The sequence below is a fragment of the Sinohyriopsis cumingii genome, chromosome 5, assembly GCF_028554795.1.
Source record: "Sinohyriopsis cumingii isolate HCF-2022 chromosome 5, ASM2855479v2, whole genome shotgun sequence".
Classification (NCBI taxonomy): Eukaryota; Metazoa; Mollusca; class Bivalvia; order Unionida; family Unionidae; genus Sinohyriopsis; species Sinohyriopsis cumingii.
Window position 1 is genome coordinate 36,870,710 of NC_142965.1, and position 19,251 is coordinate 36,889,960.

The 19,251-nt window shown below is 34.8% G+C and overlaps 2 protein-coding genes across 2 annotated transcripts in view; one reads left to right on the forward strand and one right to left on the reverse strand.

The window, feature by feature from the left end:
* LOC149798946 (propionyl-CoA carboxylase beta chain, mitochondrial-like) overlaps positions 1-19,251 on the reverse strand; it is a 111,138-nt gene that overhangs the window by 25,171 nt on the left and 66,716 nt on the right. The window contains exon 9 of the mRNA XM_089957870.1: positions 2,233-2,299. Coding sequence (XP_089813996.1) covers positions 2,233-2,299 — 67 coding nt within the window. The remainder of the gene's footprint in view (positions 1-2,232; positions 2,300-19,251) is intronic.
* LOC149798947 (beta-1,4-galactosyltransferase galt-1-like) overlaps positions 9,656-19,251 on the forward strand; it is a 31,862-nt gene continuing 22,266 nt past the window's right edge. Inside the window, exon 1 of the mRNA XM_089957867.1 lies at positions 9,656-9,785. The gene's annotated coding sequence lies outside the window, so the exon portion shown is untranslated. The remainder of the gene's footprint in view (positions 9,786-19,251) is intronic.

Below are 19,251 nucleotides of genomic sequence, written 5' to 3' on the forward strand. Positions count from 1 at the left end.
TCTAATTTCTTAAAACCAAGGTGATTGGTTTATCAACTCAGGTCTGGTGTGTGTGCTTGTGTAATGTTGATGAGTGCAGAACAACATGTAGGAATGTCTCCCACAAAAACGGACTACAATACAGGAAATGCAGAGTGACTCTAAGCTGGAATTATGCACACAAAAAATTAGTTCTGTATTTTCTCAAAATTTGACAGTTATCCTACTTTTAATCAAAGAGAAAAAAGTCTGTAAATTGTTTTCATTTAATAAGATTTAAGTCTGTAAATTGTTTTTTTATGCATTAAAAAAATTTAATAGGAAAAACTGGTATACACTGAGCAGAATTCAGAATGGTCTATATCACTGTTTACAATCAATCTGCTTTGGAAAGAGGACAAAACTATGCACATGAAAATGCAAGATCTGTTCAAATTATAAATGGATACAATGGTCTTGTCTGTTGCCCCTATCAAACACAGTAAAACAATGATCTTGTTTGCTGCCCCATCCAATTCCATATAAGTCTGGTCTGCTGCCTCAATTAATTCAGTATCATAATGGCCTAGTCTGCTGCCCCATCCAATTCAGCATAATAGTCTTGTTTGCTGCCCCATCCAATTCAGCATAATAGTCTTGTTTGCTGCCCCATCCAATTCAGTATAACAATGGCCTAGTCTGCTTTCCCATCCAATTCAGTATAACAATGGCATAGCCTGCTGCCCCATCTAATTCACTATAACAACAGACTTGCCTGCTGTCATATCCAATTTAGTATAACTACAATAGTCTTTCCTGCTGCACCATTCAGTTCAGTGTAACAATGGTCTTGTCTGCTGTCCTATCCAGTTCAGTATAACAATGATCTTGTCCACTGCCCCCATCCAATTTAATATAACAATGGCCTTGTCTTTTGCCCACATTCAATTTAATATAACAACAGTGTTGTCTGCTGACCCATTCAAATTAGTACAGCAATAGTCTTGTCAACTGCCCCTTTCAATTTACTATAATAATGGCCATGCCTGCTGCCGGCATTCAATTCAGTATAACAATAGTCTTGTCTGCTGCCCCATTCAGTTCAGTTTAAAAATGACCTTGTCAAATGCCACCATTCAATTTAGAATAACAATAGTCTTGTCTGATGCCCCTATCCAATTAAGTATAACAATCGTCTGATGCCGCCATTCAATTTAGAATAACAATAGTCTTGTCTGATGCCCCTATCCAATTAAGTATAACAATCGTCTGATGCCACCATTCAATTTAGAATAACAATAGTCTTGTCTGATGCCCCTATCCAATAAAGTATAACAATCGTCTGATGCCACCATTCAATTTAGAATAACAATAGTCTTGTATGATGCCCCTATCCAAATAAGTATAACAATCGTCTGATGCCGCCATTCAATTTAGAATAACAATAGTCTTGTCTGATGCCCCTATCCAATTAAGTATAACAATCGTCTGATGCCACCATTCAATTTAGAATAACAATAGTCTTGTATGATGCCCCTATCCAATAAAGTATAACAATTGTCTGATGCCACCATTCAATTTAGAATAACAATAGTCTTGTATGATGCCCCTATCCAAATAAGCATAACAATCGTATGATGCCCCTATCCAAATAAGCATAACAATCGTCTGATGCCACCATTCAATTTAGAATAACAACAGTCTTGTCTGATGCCCCAATCCAATTCAGTAGCAATGTACTTGTAACATTTTTAATATGTAACTTAAGAAGTGACTCAGTAAATCTAAAATAAATTGATGATAAAAATGTTTTGCCAATTATCTACCTGGCTCTACTACCACAAACATCAGACATAACATTGACTCGTGTGCAAATAAGTAGACTGCTGTAACCCACTTTAATGATTTAAATATAAGTCCTCAAATGAATTAATGTAATAAATTCCAGGACTAAAAGAAAAAATCACAGAAATCATGCTAAGTATAAAGACTTGATGCAAGTGATGGAGAATTTTAAAAAATGTCACTGTCACCCAGACTATTGTTTCTCAAAATGAATTCTGCAATAAAGTGTCAGAGTTGTACATGCAACAGTGGAATTAAATGTAAAAATATATTGTTGATACAAGATTTAAAATTATTACCAACAACTTCCATAACAACTGCAGCAAGACAAATAACCCTATCTGAATAGTGATAAATGGGTCTCACCTACATTTCAAAGGCAAAAAAAAAAACAACAAAGCAACTCTGAAAAAGGTATGAACATCTCACCTGATACTGAGGTATGTGTTTTAGCTCCTCCTAGCTGCTCCTGTGTTACCTCCTCATTTGTCACAGACTGAGAAGAAAAAAATTAGGGGAAATAAGCATACTTATGTTTTGCACACTAGTTTGCCTCTTTGGGGGAGCTCACAGATCTTAGTTCTGAGAGAGTGACAGGTCTAAGGTCATTATTTGTATCTGCAGTATGCACAATGAAGAAAACTGTAGCATACCTTTATGTAACTTCCATACTTTGAAATTTCTTTTGACTGTACTTCTGGAAATTGTTCATGATCTAAGCACATAGTTAGCCAAAACAACTGCTCCTACAATACAATTGTGACATGAATAAATTTAAAAATTGCAGTTTTTCTAAGAAAGAAGGAAAACATTCCTTCAAATTAATTTTACGAAACAAGAAAAATCTCATTTCCTTCCAATAACTAGCAGTTATATGAACTATCTTGAGCAATGGTAGATGAATTCATCCAAAAAAGATGCTAGAAACCATGGCCCCCCTGTTCAGGTATCACAACTAGAAATGTGTCATTATGACACAGATACCCCTGCAAACATGACACAACTAAGTGCACAGCCTTAAGGCAAAGCAGATCCCATAACCCTTTAAGATTTTGCCGAAAAAGAATGAAAATTTTATCTGAAGGGAAACGTTTCAGATCAAATGGGTACACACACCAATGAATTAGTGAAAAGTTGTGAAAGTTGAACTTAGCCAAGATTTTCTTAAGGTAAAGTCTCCTACCAAATACATGAAGTCCTTTAAAACAAAATTATAATGCAAAAGAAAGGCCAAGTTCTAAGTCAAACAGGGGCCATAACCTTATTACTTTTTGTAGGAACATGGTATAAAACTTGTCCTCTTAATCTAAGTGCAAACCAAAATTAGTTTATAATGAAGTCCTTTAAAAGATAAGGAGCAAAAATGAAAATATAATGCAACATAAAGCGGGTTTCTGAGTCAAACAGGAGCCATAACTACTAAATTTTGTTGGAAAATGGTGAAAAATGAACTTGACTTCTTAATGTAAAGCCATGTACCAAATCTGATTTGAATCCAAAGTCATTTAAAGACATTTCACAGAAAGAAAATCTGCGATTGGATGGGATATGTCATATATACCCTCTCTATATACACAGCACAGGTACAGAAAGTCCAAACCTAAATTCAGTCTATACTTAGGTATGGATGAAATCATGTTACATGATATGAAAGATGGACCCTATATCTCCTCCATAAGTGTAGATACAGCAGGGACATAAAAAGGCAAGACATAAATACAGTCTCACCCTTAATAACACAAGTGGGATCCAGAAACATAGACCACACTATAAGAAAGGGTGTGAGTTACCGTGAGACCCCAGAAAAATGAAGGGGGTGTCATCTTGGTTAGACTTTGAGAAGACTGGGGTTGGGTAGCAGCAGTGTTTAACAGATCAATACTTGTTTTATAATAATGTTGGTAACAGTTGGCAATAAACAGTTTTTTCTAATAAAATTGTTCACTTTTTGGTATGAATTAGCTTAATTTTCAAAATAATCAAACTCCAAAAGATTGTAACAGAATGTCACGTTTGCCTCCCCGTGATTACGTAAGTCAGGAACAAAGGAATGGGTTAGCGCAATGAGTATGTTGACCCTGCACTGTTATGGTGATTTTGTTTGTACAAGAACCCCCCCCATTAGGTGTTAACACTAGCATATAGATGTTAGAAGCTTTGTTCTGAGAACAAAGGACCCTCAACGCTATTGTAAATCTCCCCGCTTTGACAGATGGCCTGAGGCTCGTCTGTTAAGCTGAACAGACTGGGGGTAGAATTGATAATCCAATCAGAACTGAGGAAGGGTGGGGCCATCAATTCAAACCAGAACTTAAGTCAGTTGAACTGATAACGAATTAGTGATTTGTAAGCCGTTGTACTGGTAAAGCAGAATATACTCACTCCGAGGGAGCCACTCATGATTTGGCGGGAAAACTCTTAGTACATTCTAAGGACAGAAAGCTTTGTAAAGGAAGCTTTTGGGGACAGAATAGTCAAGTCCCGAGTCTCAGAGAGACAGGATAGAAGTAGGCGGAGAACAAGCTCTGTTGAAGGAGAAATAGAGAATAGAAGTAGGCGGGGAACAAGCCTCGTTGAAGGAGAAGGAGAGAAAGAAAAGGAGGAGGAGAAAGAAGACAAAAGAGGAAGAGGACAGGAAGAATCGGAGAACGCCAGAAGGAGTAAAGCAATTGGCATAGTAAACACAGATGAGTAGAAACCAAGTACAGGGGAAAGCCATCTCACACTAAAATCACGTGATGAAATAGGTTGTCACATGGTCAAGAGGAAGTAGATTGGTTGAGAAATTAATATCGTTTAATTTGTATTAAATTGTTATTCTTTAGGATTTCACCTTCATGTTCTTAATAATTTAATTGTCAGTATTGCTGACTGGGGGCTCGGAGCTTTACCTCTCTCTATCACTAATTTCACTTCCTACAAAAATGAGCCAGGGTGGGAATTCCACAGTAATTCAAATAAATATTGGGAGCACCCCACCCCAATGCATGACAGTGAGTCACACAGAACTTCACACAGAACTTAACTCTAAGGGGCATCAACCCATCAAGTACATGTGTGCCAAATTGCATCACTGCTTTTTGCATAAAAAATAATGATTCCTTTGGTTAAAATAGTAGAGACATTTGTTTTGCGCAAGTTCTGCTCATCCTTGAGCAAATCTCTAGGTGTCAATTGGTTAATTTTAAGCCACTGCAAACTTTGGAACTGTATCAAACAAAGTTTTGAATTCACGAGGTACTCCTTTCACTTGGTTGACTTGACACCTTTGATTAGATTTTTTAGTGACTAGGTAGGGAATTTAAGGTAGTTTAATTACACAATAATACTTGTAACAGTGTTTGAGTGTTCAACTGAAATGAGTTGACCTGATACACAAACATGACCACTAGCTCTTATGCAGGTAGGATCTGCATGCCTTTTAATTGTATCCACTCCCTTTCTTTGACAAAGGACATAAATAGTGTGATAATACAAAGCAGGTTTGCTTTTAATTGAGTGTAAGAATACCACAAATTCTTTTGCAGATCTGAGATCAAAACACAGCTGGCAGTTAATTAGGTTTTCAGAGAAATGCCCACGGACATAGCTGATGCAGTATACTGACATTTTGCATGTTTGAACACATTACGGCGTATCATATTAAATACAGCTGGGTGCCATGAAAAAATCTGTACCATGGTATACCACGGTATTCAAGAATGTACTACAATATATACCATGATATACTGCAATTATATTAGTGACCAGCAATTTAATGTTTTGGGGCAGGAACAGTAGCTGGAAAAACATCTTTACATGGTTTAAAAAAAAATAAAACCATATTCTATCCATGATATTATTTGCAAACAATAATTATTTTGAAATAAATATCTCAGCGCAGACAAAAATCAACAGCCCTCTCCCTCAAAAATTAAATGGTCAGTACATGTATCTTATATTTGATGAATTTGCCATGTGTATGTTAATTGTTATAGAAGTTGCAATAAAAGTTGGGTGATTAAACGTACACTATAGCTGAAATTGTGAAAGACAGTACTGACATTGCAGAGCTGATTGCTAGAAGCAGGAAGTGCTGATGCTGATGTCTACAATTTTTTTATTACGCTATTGATATACTAGGCAAGGAAACTTTGAATGGGATATCAATGCCCAGGCAAGACATTTATCAGAGAAGGCCAGTAAACATAAAACACTTAATCAAATGGCTGAGTGATCTAAAGCACTCATCATTACAGATCATTGCCATCTCACCTCTGTCTGCGTGGGTTTGAGTCTCAGGTTCGGCCAATGTAGGTATGTGAGAAAGCTTGCCAGTAGTTTCTCATGGGTTGGTGGTTCTTTCCAGGGTTTGCCTGGGTTCTTCCTCCACCATTAATATTGGCTGCCATGTATAGCCTATCTTGTGCTGAAAATGGCGTTAAACCCTAAAACAACAATAACAACAACTTACTCAAATGAGAAAATATTTACTGGACTTGAGAAATTACATAAAGTTCATACAGAAAAATGCGCTTCTGAAAATTGTAGGATGATTCAGTCACACCAAGGAATGAAATACTTAACAGAGTCACATATGCTAGAAAATAACTAAAACCTCAGGTGTTTTGTGTTGTTTGCTTTTGTTTGTTAATTTTGTTTTTGTTGTTTTTACAGTCTGAATATTTTTGTGAAAGTTGGATTTGGACTGATTATGTTTCCCAATATTTAATTTGTCCACCACTTTGGCATATGTCACATATTAAAAATATGATTAAAGGATCATAAATTATAATTTTCATCATTAATTTGTGATGGATACAAAAAGATAATCTGTTAAACTATTTTGTCATGAATAATGAAAACATGCTGTTAATACCATTGAAATCTAAAAAGTTTCCTTGGGAATTTCAGTACATTCCTTATTGACGGAAACTACTCAGATACCAGTACAGTGAAAAAGTACCACTGGAAAAAGGTACTGTAGTAAAGCAGTATAATGATAAGATTATACACATCTAATATTTATGATGATCATACACAAATTTCACTTAAAAAAACTTATTTCACTGCTATTTATTTCTTGAAGTGTTGCCATTGGTAGCAATAGTGTCATTTTCATTAATCAAAAATGTATCACTGACCTCGTATTATAAATTGAAAATTTCATGATAATGATTCAAGGTTCTGGACACTAACAGCCATTTTTGATGATAAAACAAGCAATATCAGGGATTATTTTACCAATTTTTATTTTTATTTTCTTTGCATTCAACAAAAAGGCCAAATTGTTCTGGCATTTTCAGGAAAAACATGGGATCCATACCTAGCCCACACATTATAAGTTTGCTCAAGAGAATAATGATAATTATTTATAATTCCACTCCTCTTATGATAACAAGATGGCTGAATCAAAGGGATGATGGATCATTTGGTGGACATAATTAGTGGAAACATGCTGTATTTTAAGTAAGGTGGAAAAGGCTCCTTGGGGGATAGTTATTTTGGTGAACATAATTAGTGGAAACATCCTGTATTTTATGCCGGTGGAAGTGGCTCCTTGGTGAACAGCTCATTTGGTGGACATATTTAGTGGAAACATGCAGTGTTTTAAGACAGGTGATTTGGATTTTTAACGTGACTTTAACAATTTTTCAGTCATATCACCATGATATCTGCAGTGTGACAGTTTATAGTGATGTCTAGCACTGGGACATCATGCCGCAGACATGTAGCATGATGTTCCACCCAGTCACATTATCCTGACACCAGGCTAATGCTGAGCGCCAAGTGAGGCAGCTGTTAGTACCATTTTTGTAAGTCTTTGGTATGACTTCGCTGGGGATTGAACCCACGACCTCCCGCATCTGAGGTGGACATTCTAACCACTAGGCCACTGGATCAGTGCTTAAGGCATGTAGAAATGGGTCCTTGGTGGTGGTGTTCTCTACAGAACCCCCTCAGGGATGGGGACCATTCCCTACTTTAGTCCTAGAATTTCAAATTCTGGCAATTTCAGTAAAGTTTCAACTTAGACATTCAACAAAATCCTTATATTCCAAGAAAACCTATTTATTTATGATATAAATATCATTTGAACTTTAACACATAAAACAAGTACTCCTAATGAAGTACAACAAATGAATAATACTGATAAGAAGAAATAGAACCAAAAAATGTCAGTCAGGTATTTACAAGGTTTATATTCTTCACTTCTGTGGGCTGCAGCTGGAGAAAGAGGCCTTTTAGCTTCAAAGAAGATTTATATCTGTATATCTGAGGAAATGTGTTTGATATAAAACTACTGCTCAGCTATGCTGCCAATCAACAGCCCTTATCTGATGAAAGATTGGATTTGATTGCACTGGCTGTACTTGTGTTCAGTTAATTCTATATGCTGACTGTATGAATCATGCCTTATGCCACTAATTAGACACAAGTGATAACAATTTTTGGTTTAACAGTAAAAAGACCAACAAAAAAATTACTAGTGCACAAAACAAGATTACAGTGAAAAAGATGAACATGCATATTTTAGATTTTTCTCTTTTCTGCAATTTACAACTAATTTAATGTCAAATTAATTAGCACACACACTGAATAGAATGCAATCATGATCAGGTGATTGGCAGCATAGAAGAGCAGTAGTTTTATATCAAACACATTTCCTCAGATATACAGATATAAATCTTCTTTGAAACTAAAAGGCCTCTTTCTCCTAATAACTTTTTAGCTGGGTAAATCAAATGTAATTACACAGGTGTGCACAAGTAAGCAAACCAGGATGCCATGAACAGATGGTATCATAATTTGAATGGTAATTTGTGCATCAGAAATAATTTTCTGTTCTTTACTTCCAGTATTTAATTATTTCAATATGTGTTATTTCTGTATAATTTCTTCCTATGTTGTTGATTTGTTATGATTGTTATAGTCATATTCAAATCTTTACTAGCTTTAATCATTGTGTCTTAAGAATAAAACACACAAAAGTAATATGTCAAGACAGTTATACAAATACTTGATATTTTGAAAAAAATATTGCACAAAATAAAACACATTATAAATCATTACTTGTTTTAAAAATAACCAGCATTCATCTTGATTAGGCCTTGACTGGATGCCTACAACTGATATTTAATGATCATACCATACAAAAATGCATACAGGTCAGATCCAACTGCAAACAGTGTACACCCTCATCTGCATAATGTGCTGGCAGATTAAGGTCTATGTTACTTGGTGTTGTGTAGTTTTAATTCTACTTTCCAGCACATGATAGGCTATACATAGTGGCTAGTATATCTGGTGAGGGAAGCTATCTGGGAAGACCCCAGAAAGAACCACTGACCCATGGAGGTGAGATGTGTGTGGTTTATCTGTAAAGGCTAGTGCTTTCATTAATTGTTTCATTAATTAATTATACCAAACTGCATGGAGCTGTTTCTGTTGGTACATCAAGTGTCAATGATCTGGGTTTATGATGTTTGCAGCTGAAACCAACCTATATTTGAATATATGCAGCATCCCTCTTTGCAGCTTTGCATAAAACACAACCGTTGTGTCAAGAAAACTAATGATCCCCCCTTCCCATTTCAGTAGATCTGTATCATAAAAGATTTTATTTTCAGAGGAAATGAAATTATAAATTGCAAACAAAGTTCTTTGCTGAACACACACACACACACACACACACACACACATGTATGTAAGATCATTTCCACTTCAAATTCTTGAATAGGAAAAGTAATGGGTGTGTATGGTAAATCAAAGCTCATCCCCTCTGAAGCTTGCTCCCCAGTCCATTTGAAAGCTGAAACTGTATACCCTATTTCTCTGATAAAATTTAGCTTTCTATAGCAACCAAAGATTAGTGCTTAAGTTGGGCTGAGATTGCTCCCAAATCAGCAAGAAACCTCAAACTAGCAAACAGGCTAAAGTTTTCCCTGGAGGGTAGAAACTAAATTGAACAGAAAATTCTGCACACATATGTGATAACAGTGGTAAGTTTTTGTTTTTTTGATATTTTATATTTCCTTTTAATAAGCTTACATAAGTACAAATGAAAGTTCTCCCAAAAGGGCTCTAAGCAACAACTGTAACAACAAAATATCTGTAATTGTCCCAGGAAATCTCATGTAACTGAAGAGAAATTCTGAAAGCCATGAGTGCCATAATGGATGTTTGTTTTTCTTTCTTACTACCTGTAGTGGTTGCTACTGGTGGTGTGGTATAATGAGGTTGTACCTTCTTACAAGGTGTCTGCTTGATTTGGCTATCATTATCTAGAGGGTGATTGCCCTTGGTAATGTTGCCCCGATCAAGTAAATTTTAAAATGAAGAGTGAAACTTATAGATGGAATAAATAGAGATCTGAGCAGATATAGAACAGAATGATACAAGCCCCCATACTGGGAAAAACAAAAACTGAATCAATTACATAAACAACTAGGATAATATATTACATTAGGAAAATACACTTCTTTTTGGTATAAATCTTTCACTGAATCTCAAATACAAATATATTGATATAAATAGCTGATCTGTTTTAAATGACAGAATTAGTTCATCATATAATCAAATGATCGATCAAAGTCATAGCCTTGTACAACTTCATAATCTGCTTATTCTGGTCCTCTCTGACTTCACTATGGTGGTTCCTCTAGGTCCTTTCGCTTTTTCCCTTTTCCGACCTCCCTACTGTAATGCCTCTTTTTGGCCCTCAAACTTTGTGTGGGTAGGTGGATACATAAGTAGATATTTCAGTGGATACGTCCGTGACTCTTCAGTGGATACGTCTGTGGATAAGTCGATGGAGCTATTTCCCCTTGTACTTTCAAGCATTGTTAGCATCTACCGCCAAAATTGTGTCCATTGACTTTCCAGACATCAGGTCCCTTGATCAATGTTTTACGAGAGAATTTCTTCCAAATTCAGTCTCAGAGTCCCTTATATTTTCAATCTTGCAGGAAAATTACAGACTGACTAGATTTTTCGATGAGGGCCATTTAAGCCCAAGGAATTTTCATGTGGGAACCATGCCCCTTATTTAGCATAACCAATCAGGATTAAATATATTTACCACCTTTTATAACTAGGTGCCAAAATTGCGTTCAGCATGACTTATAGAATTCCATACAACAGATCTGGAAAATTTCAAATCTGAGAGTTCTGATAAAATTGAAGATAACCATCCCTTTTTTAGTTGTCTAACAGTTATGTAAATGAAGGCTTAATTAGGAATCACTTCCTCACCTGACACAGACATTTAAAATCATTGCAGAATAGCGATTTAACAAGCACCTGTCCCCATAAATCAAATTGTTCTCTAGTCCCAAGTTAATGTGCTCTTCATAGATCAACAGAAATTTGCATCCTTACACTACCATACAATAGGTCAATAACTTTATTTTTGTATCACATGTACATTGTACTCAATGTATCATGTATTACATGTATTTTGTACTCAGTATATTTTTTCTATTACATATATATTGTCCTATATATTTTCTTGTATTACAGCATATTTTGTACTCAATACTTTTGGTATTACAAGTCAACTGTACACAATAATTTTTTGTATTACATATTTATTGTACTCAATATATTTTGTATGACATGTTATATTGTACAATTTTAAAATAAGAGCAGCAGAGGTGAAGTTAAAAAAAGAAATTTATCTGAAGAGTGCACATAATCATATTCAGAGAGTAAACTCATTAAAGTATCCAAAAGTGGTTAGAATTTTTAACTAAAAAGAATATTCTGTAAATAATGACATATGCAAGTTTTTTGAAAAGCTTGATACATCTATACTAAATTCATGTGAACTTTGCACATCAGTATATCAATCATAGCAAACTCTGGAATATCTCATGCATAGACTGACTTAAGTCTTCTCCCAATTTGGAATAATTCTTATGAATGGACATGAAAAGTCTGACTCCAGAATTCTCCCAATTTGGAATAATTCTCATAAATGAACATTCTGACTCAGTCTTCTCCCAATTTGGAATAATTTTCATGAATTAACATGCATAGGCAGACTGTAGTCTTCTTCCAAATAAGAAGTGAATTCAAACTAAAAACAATCAAAAAGTAAATACAAATTTCCAATGGAGGGTAGAACTAAATAAACTGAAATTTATGGATGCAATTAAACTATCAAGGGTCAATGTGTATGGGTTTTAGTACTCAAGAGGAACAAGGGTAACTGAGTAGTTTTAATACTTTAGAGTAACAAGGGTAATTGAGTGTAGTTTTTAGTACTTTACAGCAACAACAGTAACTGAATGTAGTTTTTAGTACTTTACAATAACAAGGGGAATTGAGTGTAGGTTTGAGCACTTAACAGTAACAAGGGTAACTGAGTGTAGTTTTTAGTAAAGAGGATAACTGAGTCTAGTTTTTAGTACTTTACAGTAACAAGGGTAATTGGGTGCAGTTTTTAGTACTTTACAGCAATAAGTGTAATTGATTGTAGTTTTTAGCACTTTACAGTAACAAGGGTAACTGAGTGCAGTTTTTAGTACTTTACAGTAACAAGGGTAATAGTCTAGTTTTTAGCACTTTACAGTAATGAGTGTAATTGATTGTTGTTTTTAGTATTTTAAGGTAATAAGGGTAATTGAGTGCAGTTTTTAGTAATTTATAGCAACAAGGGTAATTGAGTAGTTTTAATGCTTTAAAGTAACAAGGGAAAATGAGTGCAGTTTTTAGTATTTTACAGTAACAAGGTAATTGAGTTTTTAGTAGTGTACAGTAATGAGTGTAACTGGTGTTTTTTTTGTACTTTACAGTAACAATTATAATTGAGTGTTTTAGTACTTTACAACAGCAATGATAATTGAGTGTAGTTTTAATACATTACAGTAACAATGGTAATTAAGTGTAATTTTAGTACTTTACAGTAACAAGGGCTATTGAGTAAAGTTTTGAGAATATTACAATAAGTTATTTCTTTGTATATTTTATTCCATTTTCAACATGATTTTAATTGGAATCCAGTGCATTAGTCCTAAGTTCAGATGTACTAGGGATATTTTACTTATGTTAACAAATAATCTGGACACAACATACAAAAATACCAGCATAATATATATTGCATTTCTAAGATGAATTAGTTTTAATTGTTATGGTTTTGTGGGTTTAATACAATTTTTAGGACACTATTGGCTATATACATGGTAGCCAGTGGTGGAGGAACCAATGTCAATGGAAACTACTGGCAAGCTTTTTAACACACCCACACTGGCTGAGTTCTGACTCAAACCCATGTGGACAGAGGTTAGATGTCACTGACCTGTAAAGGCTTAGTGACTTAGACCACCTGGCCACTGAGGGTATGGTTGCAACTGAATGAATTTGATGCAATTTGCAGTGTAAGTGATTTTCCAAACCTGGTCCAATCACACCTGTCTGCTTTGTCACTGGATACAAAGCCAAGGGGATGATGCAATAAACATCATTTTTCTGTTGTTTTTTTTAAATTGCTGCTCTCTTCTGACTGAATGTGACATTCTTCTATGGTTAGCAAATCTCCAAGAAAAAATAAATATATGAATGATTTTATTTTGAGATAACAATTGGATGACAGTTTATTGTCCCAATTAGTACAGTGATACTCATAAACTCCTAACGTCATGGTTTCTACCCTCCACCCAAAAGTCATATCAGAACTAACTTTTGCTAAAGTAACATTTTAAAATAATGCATATAATTCTTAGTCATCCGTAAGTTCCCTAAATTATTCAACTTACAGTTCAGATGTTTTATGATGATGATGATGAGAGAGAGAGAGAGAGAGAGAGAGAGAGAGAGAGAGAGAGAGAGAGACCTTTGATAACTCAACTAATTAAAACTAAAAAAATGACCTAAGAAAACTCAAGGCTCTCCAGCATCCCCAGGGTAGGAGGAATAGGAGGAAAGCTGATTCCAAAACTGTCAATTATTAATATGTTACCCTTCTGCTAATGAGAATCACCTGTTCTCTAGCAGTCAATTAAGTCCCAATATAACCCATACTACTAGGGATTATAGCTAATGAGAATCACCTGTACTCTAGCAGTCAAATAAATCCCAATATAACCCATACTACAGGGGATCATCAGACCTGCCAACCCTGACGAGTCCCTCTCAGTAATGCAGTTTCCCCGTGCCCACCCACCCCCGTAAGATTGACCAGTTTTCAGTAAGGTGTAACAAAATGTCAATAACTGCTACTGTAAAGATGGAAAACGACAATAAACATTATGTTCAACTGAAAAGTTTGTAAAGTACGCGTAGACTTTATTTACCACTAGTACAGTGCACAAACTCTAGTTCCAAACCCTATACAGCTAAATGGCTTGTTGCTGTCTCTCAACTTGACATAATCCTTGGAAATTCTTTTCCATTTCAAATGATGGCAATCATATCTCCTGCCATAAGACATTCTCAAATTGGCACGTGATGTCCAATAAATGTATTTGTGTCCTTTCCAGCTTTTATTCACAAGAATCTGAATACTCCTTTTTATTCTTCTGTGTTGATTATTAACACTTTTCTAGAAGCCTAATTTCCATTTCATCTTAAACAGGCATCGCTGCTGTAAAGTTTATTTGGTTCCCTGACTAATTTCACTAATTCTAAGATGAAACCCGGATCCAAATAAAAGATGGATGAAACAATTATCCGGATTTTTCGGCAACCATATTTTTTCATAGTTTTTGCTAGTATGCCCTAAGTTTGTATTTTAAGGGTAATTTTCATAAGGCTTATGGCAAAATCATAGGAGTTGGCAGGTCTGGATTGTAGCTGTATAGAAAGGTTAAATTATTCATCACTTTCATCATCAGGTAATTTATGTAAAACATAACATCTGTGGCATTATACTGAATATTAATAGTGAGAGGTGCTCATCAAAATATTGATTATAAGTTTTTGTTTAACATTATACACTGAAATGACATTGTAATCAGTTGTACAGTGATAAACCAGCACACTTGATAAGCTTTTTCCAGTTGTTGCATCACTTTACCCAGGTACCACCATTCTCCAAGCCACTAGTGAGGTGACTGTAGATTGTCCTTCCATAGTTAAAGGATAGTTTCATCCGGAATTTCAAATGAGCAAGTATACCTGCTTGTCTTCTCTTATAAAGAATGATTTTGCAGAAATCAGAAACACTTATCTAACATCATGCCCGGGGGATCCTCCAAGTGACTTGTGGACTTGTAATGTTTTCGGGGGTGGTGGGGGTGGTGGTACTTTTCAACTATTTTTTTTTGGTTATTGAGAAATTGTTAGTAATAAAATAATGACACTTCCCTTTAGTAAGTCTCAAGTCCTCTAATATGTGAGATTAATGGCTTGTCAACTATGTTGTATTAGTTTATACTATATGCATCAAAGGATACAAAAAACAAGACTCCCTTGAAGGGTCTGATGCTTTAGAGGCAAAAAGAATTCAAGACCATTTCTTTCTTTAAACTGAGTTTTGAAACCATCTCTGATATTCATCAGCAATAACAAGATTTATTTTCAAATCAGCTTCTTTGATGAGCATAGTGGATGACAGATTGTCACCATTTTCATTTAAGACAAAGAAAACATCTTTAGAAGTCTTTAGATAAAAACTCTATGCCATAATGATCATCCATTCTTGGGGAAGCAGTGACAAAATTTCATGACAGCCATCATCACAGCCATATTGTATGTATGACTGGCACCAATTTCATTTAGGACCAACAAGGTATCATAATAAGTCATTGGGTGAAAAACCAATGTTGATATAGCCATCTATTTGGGAGTAAATATAACAGTATTTTCAGGATAGACACCATGATGGCCATATTATGAATTGGGTCATTTTCATTCAGGATCAAGTAAACACTACAAAATGCTTCTGATGAAAACACCATGTCAAAATGATGTACCCTTTTAAAAGAAGATGCTAAAACAAGATTTTCAAGATGGCCACATACTGGACACTGTGGCAGTCATATTAGACGTCTGGTGAGCACCATTTTCATTTAGAACCAAATAGACATCATTAAAAGTATGTTGGTGAAAACTATACATCAATATGTCTTTCTGTTCTGAGTAAGTAGTGATAGAAAAGATTTTTAGGGGGCTGCTGTGGCAGCCATACTGGATTTCATACTGGCACAATTTTCATTTAAGACCAAGTAGACCCTATAAGAAGTCCTAAAGTGAAAACCTGTTGTTGATATGAACATACATTCAGGAGTGTAGAGACCATATTGGATGTTACTTGAGCACCATGTTCATTCAAGTCCAATTGGAAATCAAAAGAAGTTTTTTTGGTGAAACCCCATCCAACAGAACTTTCTGCTCAGAAGGATATGCTATGATGGCCATATTAACATGGCGTTTACATTAAAAATCATAAGATGCCTTTTAGTGAAAACTCTTAATATGACCATCCATTCAGAAGGTCTCAGTAGCAAAAAGATTTACAAGATTGCTGCCGTTGTGGCACCATTTTCATTTAGGACCAAACAGACATTAGAAGTCTCTTAGTGAAAACTCCATGATGATAAGACCATCCATTATGGAGGAGTAGTGACAACAGGATTTTCAAGATTTGTTGGATTTTCAAGCAGCACCATTTTCATTTAGGACCACGTAGAGCACAGAATGAATGCTTATGTAAAGTTTCTCATCAATCCTCTGAATAGTTTAGGAAGAGTAGTGATTAAACAAACATGCTAATGGATGGATGGACACTGGACAATGGACAACAGACCATCCCTTAAGCTCTACCACTCCAGTGGCCTGGTGGTTAGAGCATCCACCTCGGAAGCGGGAGGTCAGGGGTTTGAAACCCAGCCAAATCATACCAAAGACTTACAAAAATAGTACCTGGCACTCAGCATTAAGAGGGTTTGAGTCATGGGCTCAGGCAATGTGGATATGTGAGAAAGCTTCTCGTGGGTCGGTGGTTCTTTCCAGGGTTTTCTTGGGTTCTTCCTCCACCATTAATAATGGCCGCCATGTATAGCCTATCTTGTGCTGAAAAATGGCATTAAACCCAATAACAACAACAACAGCATTAAGAAGTTAGTGTTAGGACCGGTCAGCCTGGTGTCAGGATAATGTGACTGGGTGGGACATCATGCTACATGTCTGCGGCAGGATGCTCCAGTGCTAGATATCACTATAAACTGCCACACTGCAGACATCGTAGTGATATGACTGAAAAATTGTTAAAGCTACATTAAAAATCCTAATCACACACACACACACACCCCCCACCCCCGTGTTAAGCTCTAATGGTCTATGTGCAGTAGAACTAAGGAAACATGAAATAAAACCCCATTTAAGAGTAACATCAATTATTCCCCTAATCCACCTTGCAAATGTATTACTCTTCCTGGGTTCAATAATATTAAATTGTCCATTTCCCAAATAAAGTGTCATTTTGTCAATAAAACAAGAATTGTTTTAATTTGATCTTATAATCTCTTGCTCTTGTAATGGTCATTTGTTTATTCTTATTTGTATGCATATATATATATATATATATATATATATATATATATATATATATATATATATATATATATATATATACACACATAAATTTATTCCTTCCTTCCTTCATTTATTCATTCTTAAGTCAACTCTTTTTTCTTACCCAATTATGTACATCTACCTCTTTCTTTCTGCATACCTTTAATTATAAGACTGACTTTTGAAGTCAAAAACTGAATAAAATTAATAATGGTAGTCTAATAATAATTATTCTCAAAACATCAGAAAAACCTTAAGCAAGACACCATGTTATAAATAAATTGATAAAGTCACTGTAGAAAAGTTAGGATTATTTTTATTTTTCAAGGGAAAAAAAACCTGAGGGAATTAGAGGGCGTCAAACTGCCTTTTAGTTGAATTAGCACATAATGCTTTTTCAATCTCTTTCTCTCTCGAATATCCAACAAGGTCAGTTAAGTCTAAGAATTCATCAATAAAAAAATTATACTGTACTAAGGTTTGTATGACCCCCCCCCATTCTTAAGATCATAATTTATCAAGAAGAATGCAACATTTTTTGGATGTAGTTGTTGTTGTAGAGTTTAATGCCATTTCTCAGCACAAGATAAGCCACATATGGAAGGCCAGTATAAATGGTGGAAGAAGAACCCGGGAAAACCCCAGAAAGTACCAATCACCCACAAGTAGCTAATGACAAGCTTTCTCATATGCCCACATTGGCCAAATCTAAGACTTGAACCCATGCCGACAGAGGAGAGACAGCAGTGATCCATAACGGTGAGCGCTTTAGACCACTCAGCCACTCAAGGCCCCCTTGGACATAGTTTAAAATGTTTAGAAGGATACACATATATTAAACAGTCAGACAAATTCATTCATTATATATGAATTTGTCTATTTAATATAGTGCTTCTTATAATAGATCACAGATAAACTTATCTTGAGAGAACATATTTTAACTGAAATAATAATGAAGTTAATTACAAATTTTCATGATGAGAAGTCATATCATTCATCAGATAAACAAAGATTTTTCAAATGTTTTTTTTTAATAAGAGTAATAAGAGATGAAAAATCATTTACCTCATCTCAATAAAACTATGCTAGTAAAAGCAGACATATCATAACATTTTCCAAGTGATAAAGTAAATCTACTATTTTGATTACATAAAATTTTCCAAGTAATCTACTACTTTGATTACATAACTACAGGTAAACAATTTGTTTCCCCAACATTTTACACCATTGTATCTATCTCAATTTGTTAGGATGCTTATTTATAATTTTATTTATATATATATATATATATATATATATATATATATATATATATATATATATATATATCCAAAGGTTATTCACTCTTTCACTCCGTGGGATTCAATGGAACAATGCCAACTCAAAATATAATATAACACACTATAATGTCTTCTAGGGTGAAGAGTAATCAGGAGAATTAACTATGTGAAAGTCCTTTGTTAAGAGTTTCAACAGAATGGGGTTTCTGAAGCTTTTTTTGATTAAAGGAGTCTCTGAACTCCTCAGCCTTTTACATGACAGTCTTAAAGCTATAATTATACAAGGATCCAAATAAAAACATTCTTAAATTTTGCACAAAACAGTGTCTTACAGGTAAGAAAGAATTGGTAAACTGGAAATTGTAAATTTATTTTTAGAAACAATATATTTGTACTTTTGGACATCAGTCCAATTTTTCCTAAACTAAAACAAATAAAAGGTAAACTTTCAAACCACTTAAAAACTTGAAGAAAATTTAAAAAAAGATGGTCCCAGAGCCAAAGACAATTCAGTTTTCAAAATGCCAAATAAGCTGTCTTCAAGGTAAGCCAAGCTGTTACCAGTTGAAATTATTGTACTTGATTTAGGAAAACATTTGTATAAAGCCACCTCCTCAATGATCTTCTTCCTCAGATCATCTGATAAAATGCATGACCACATTTAAAAAATAAA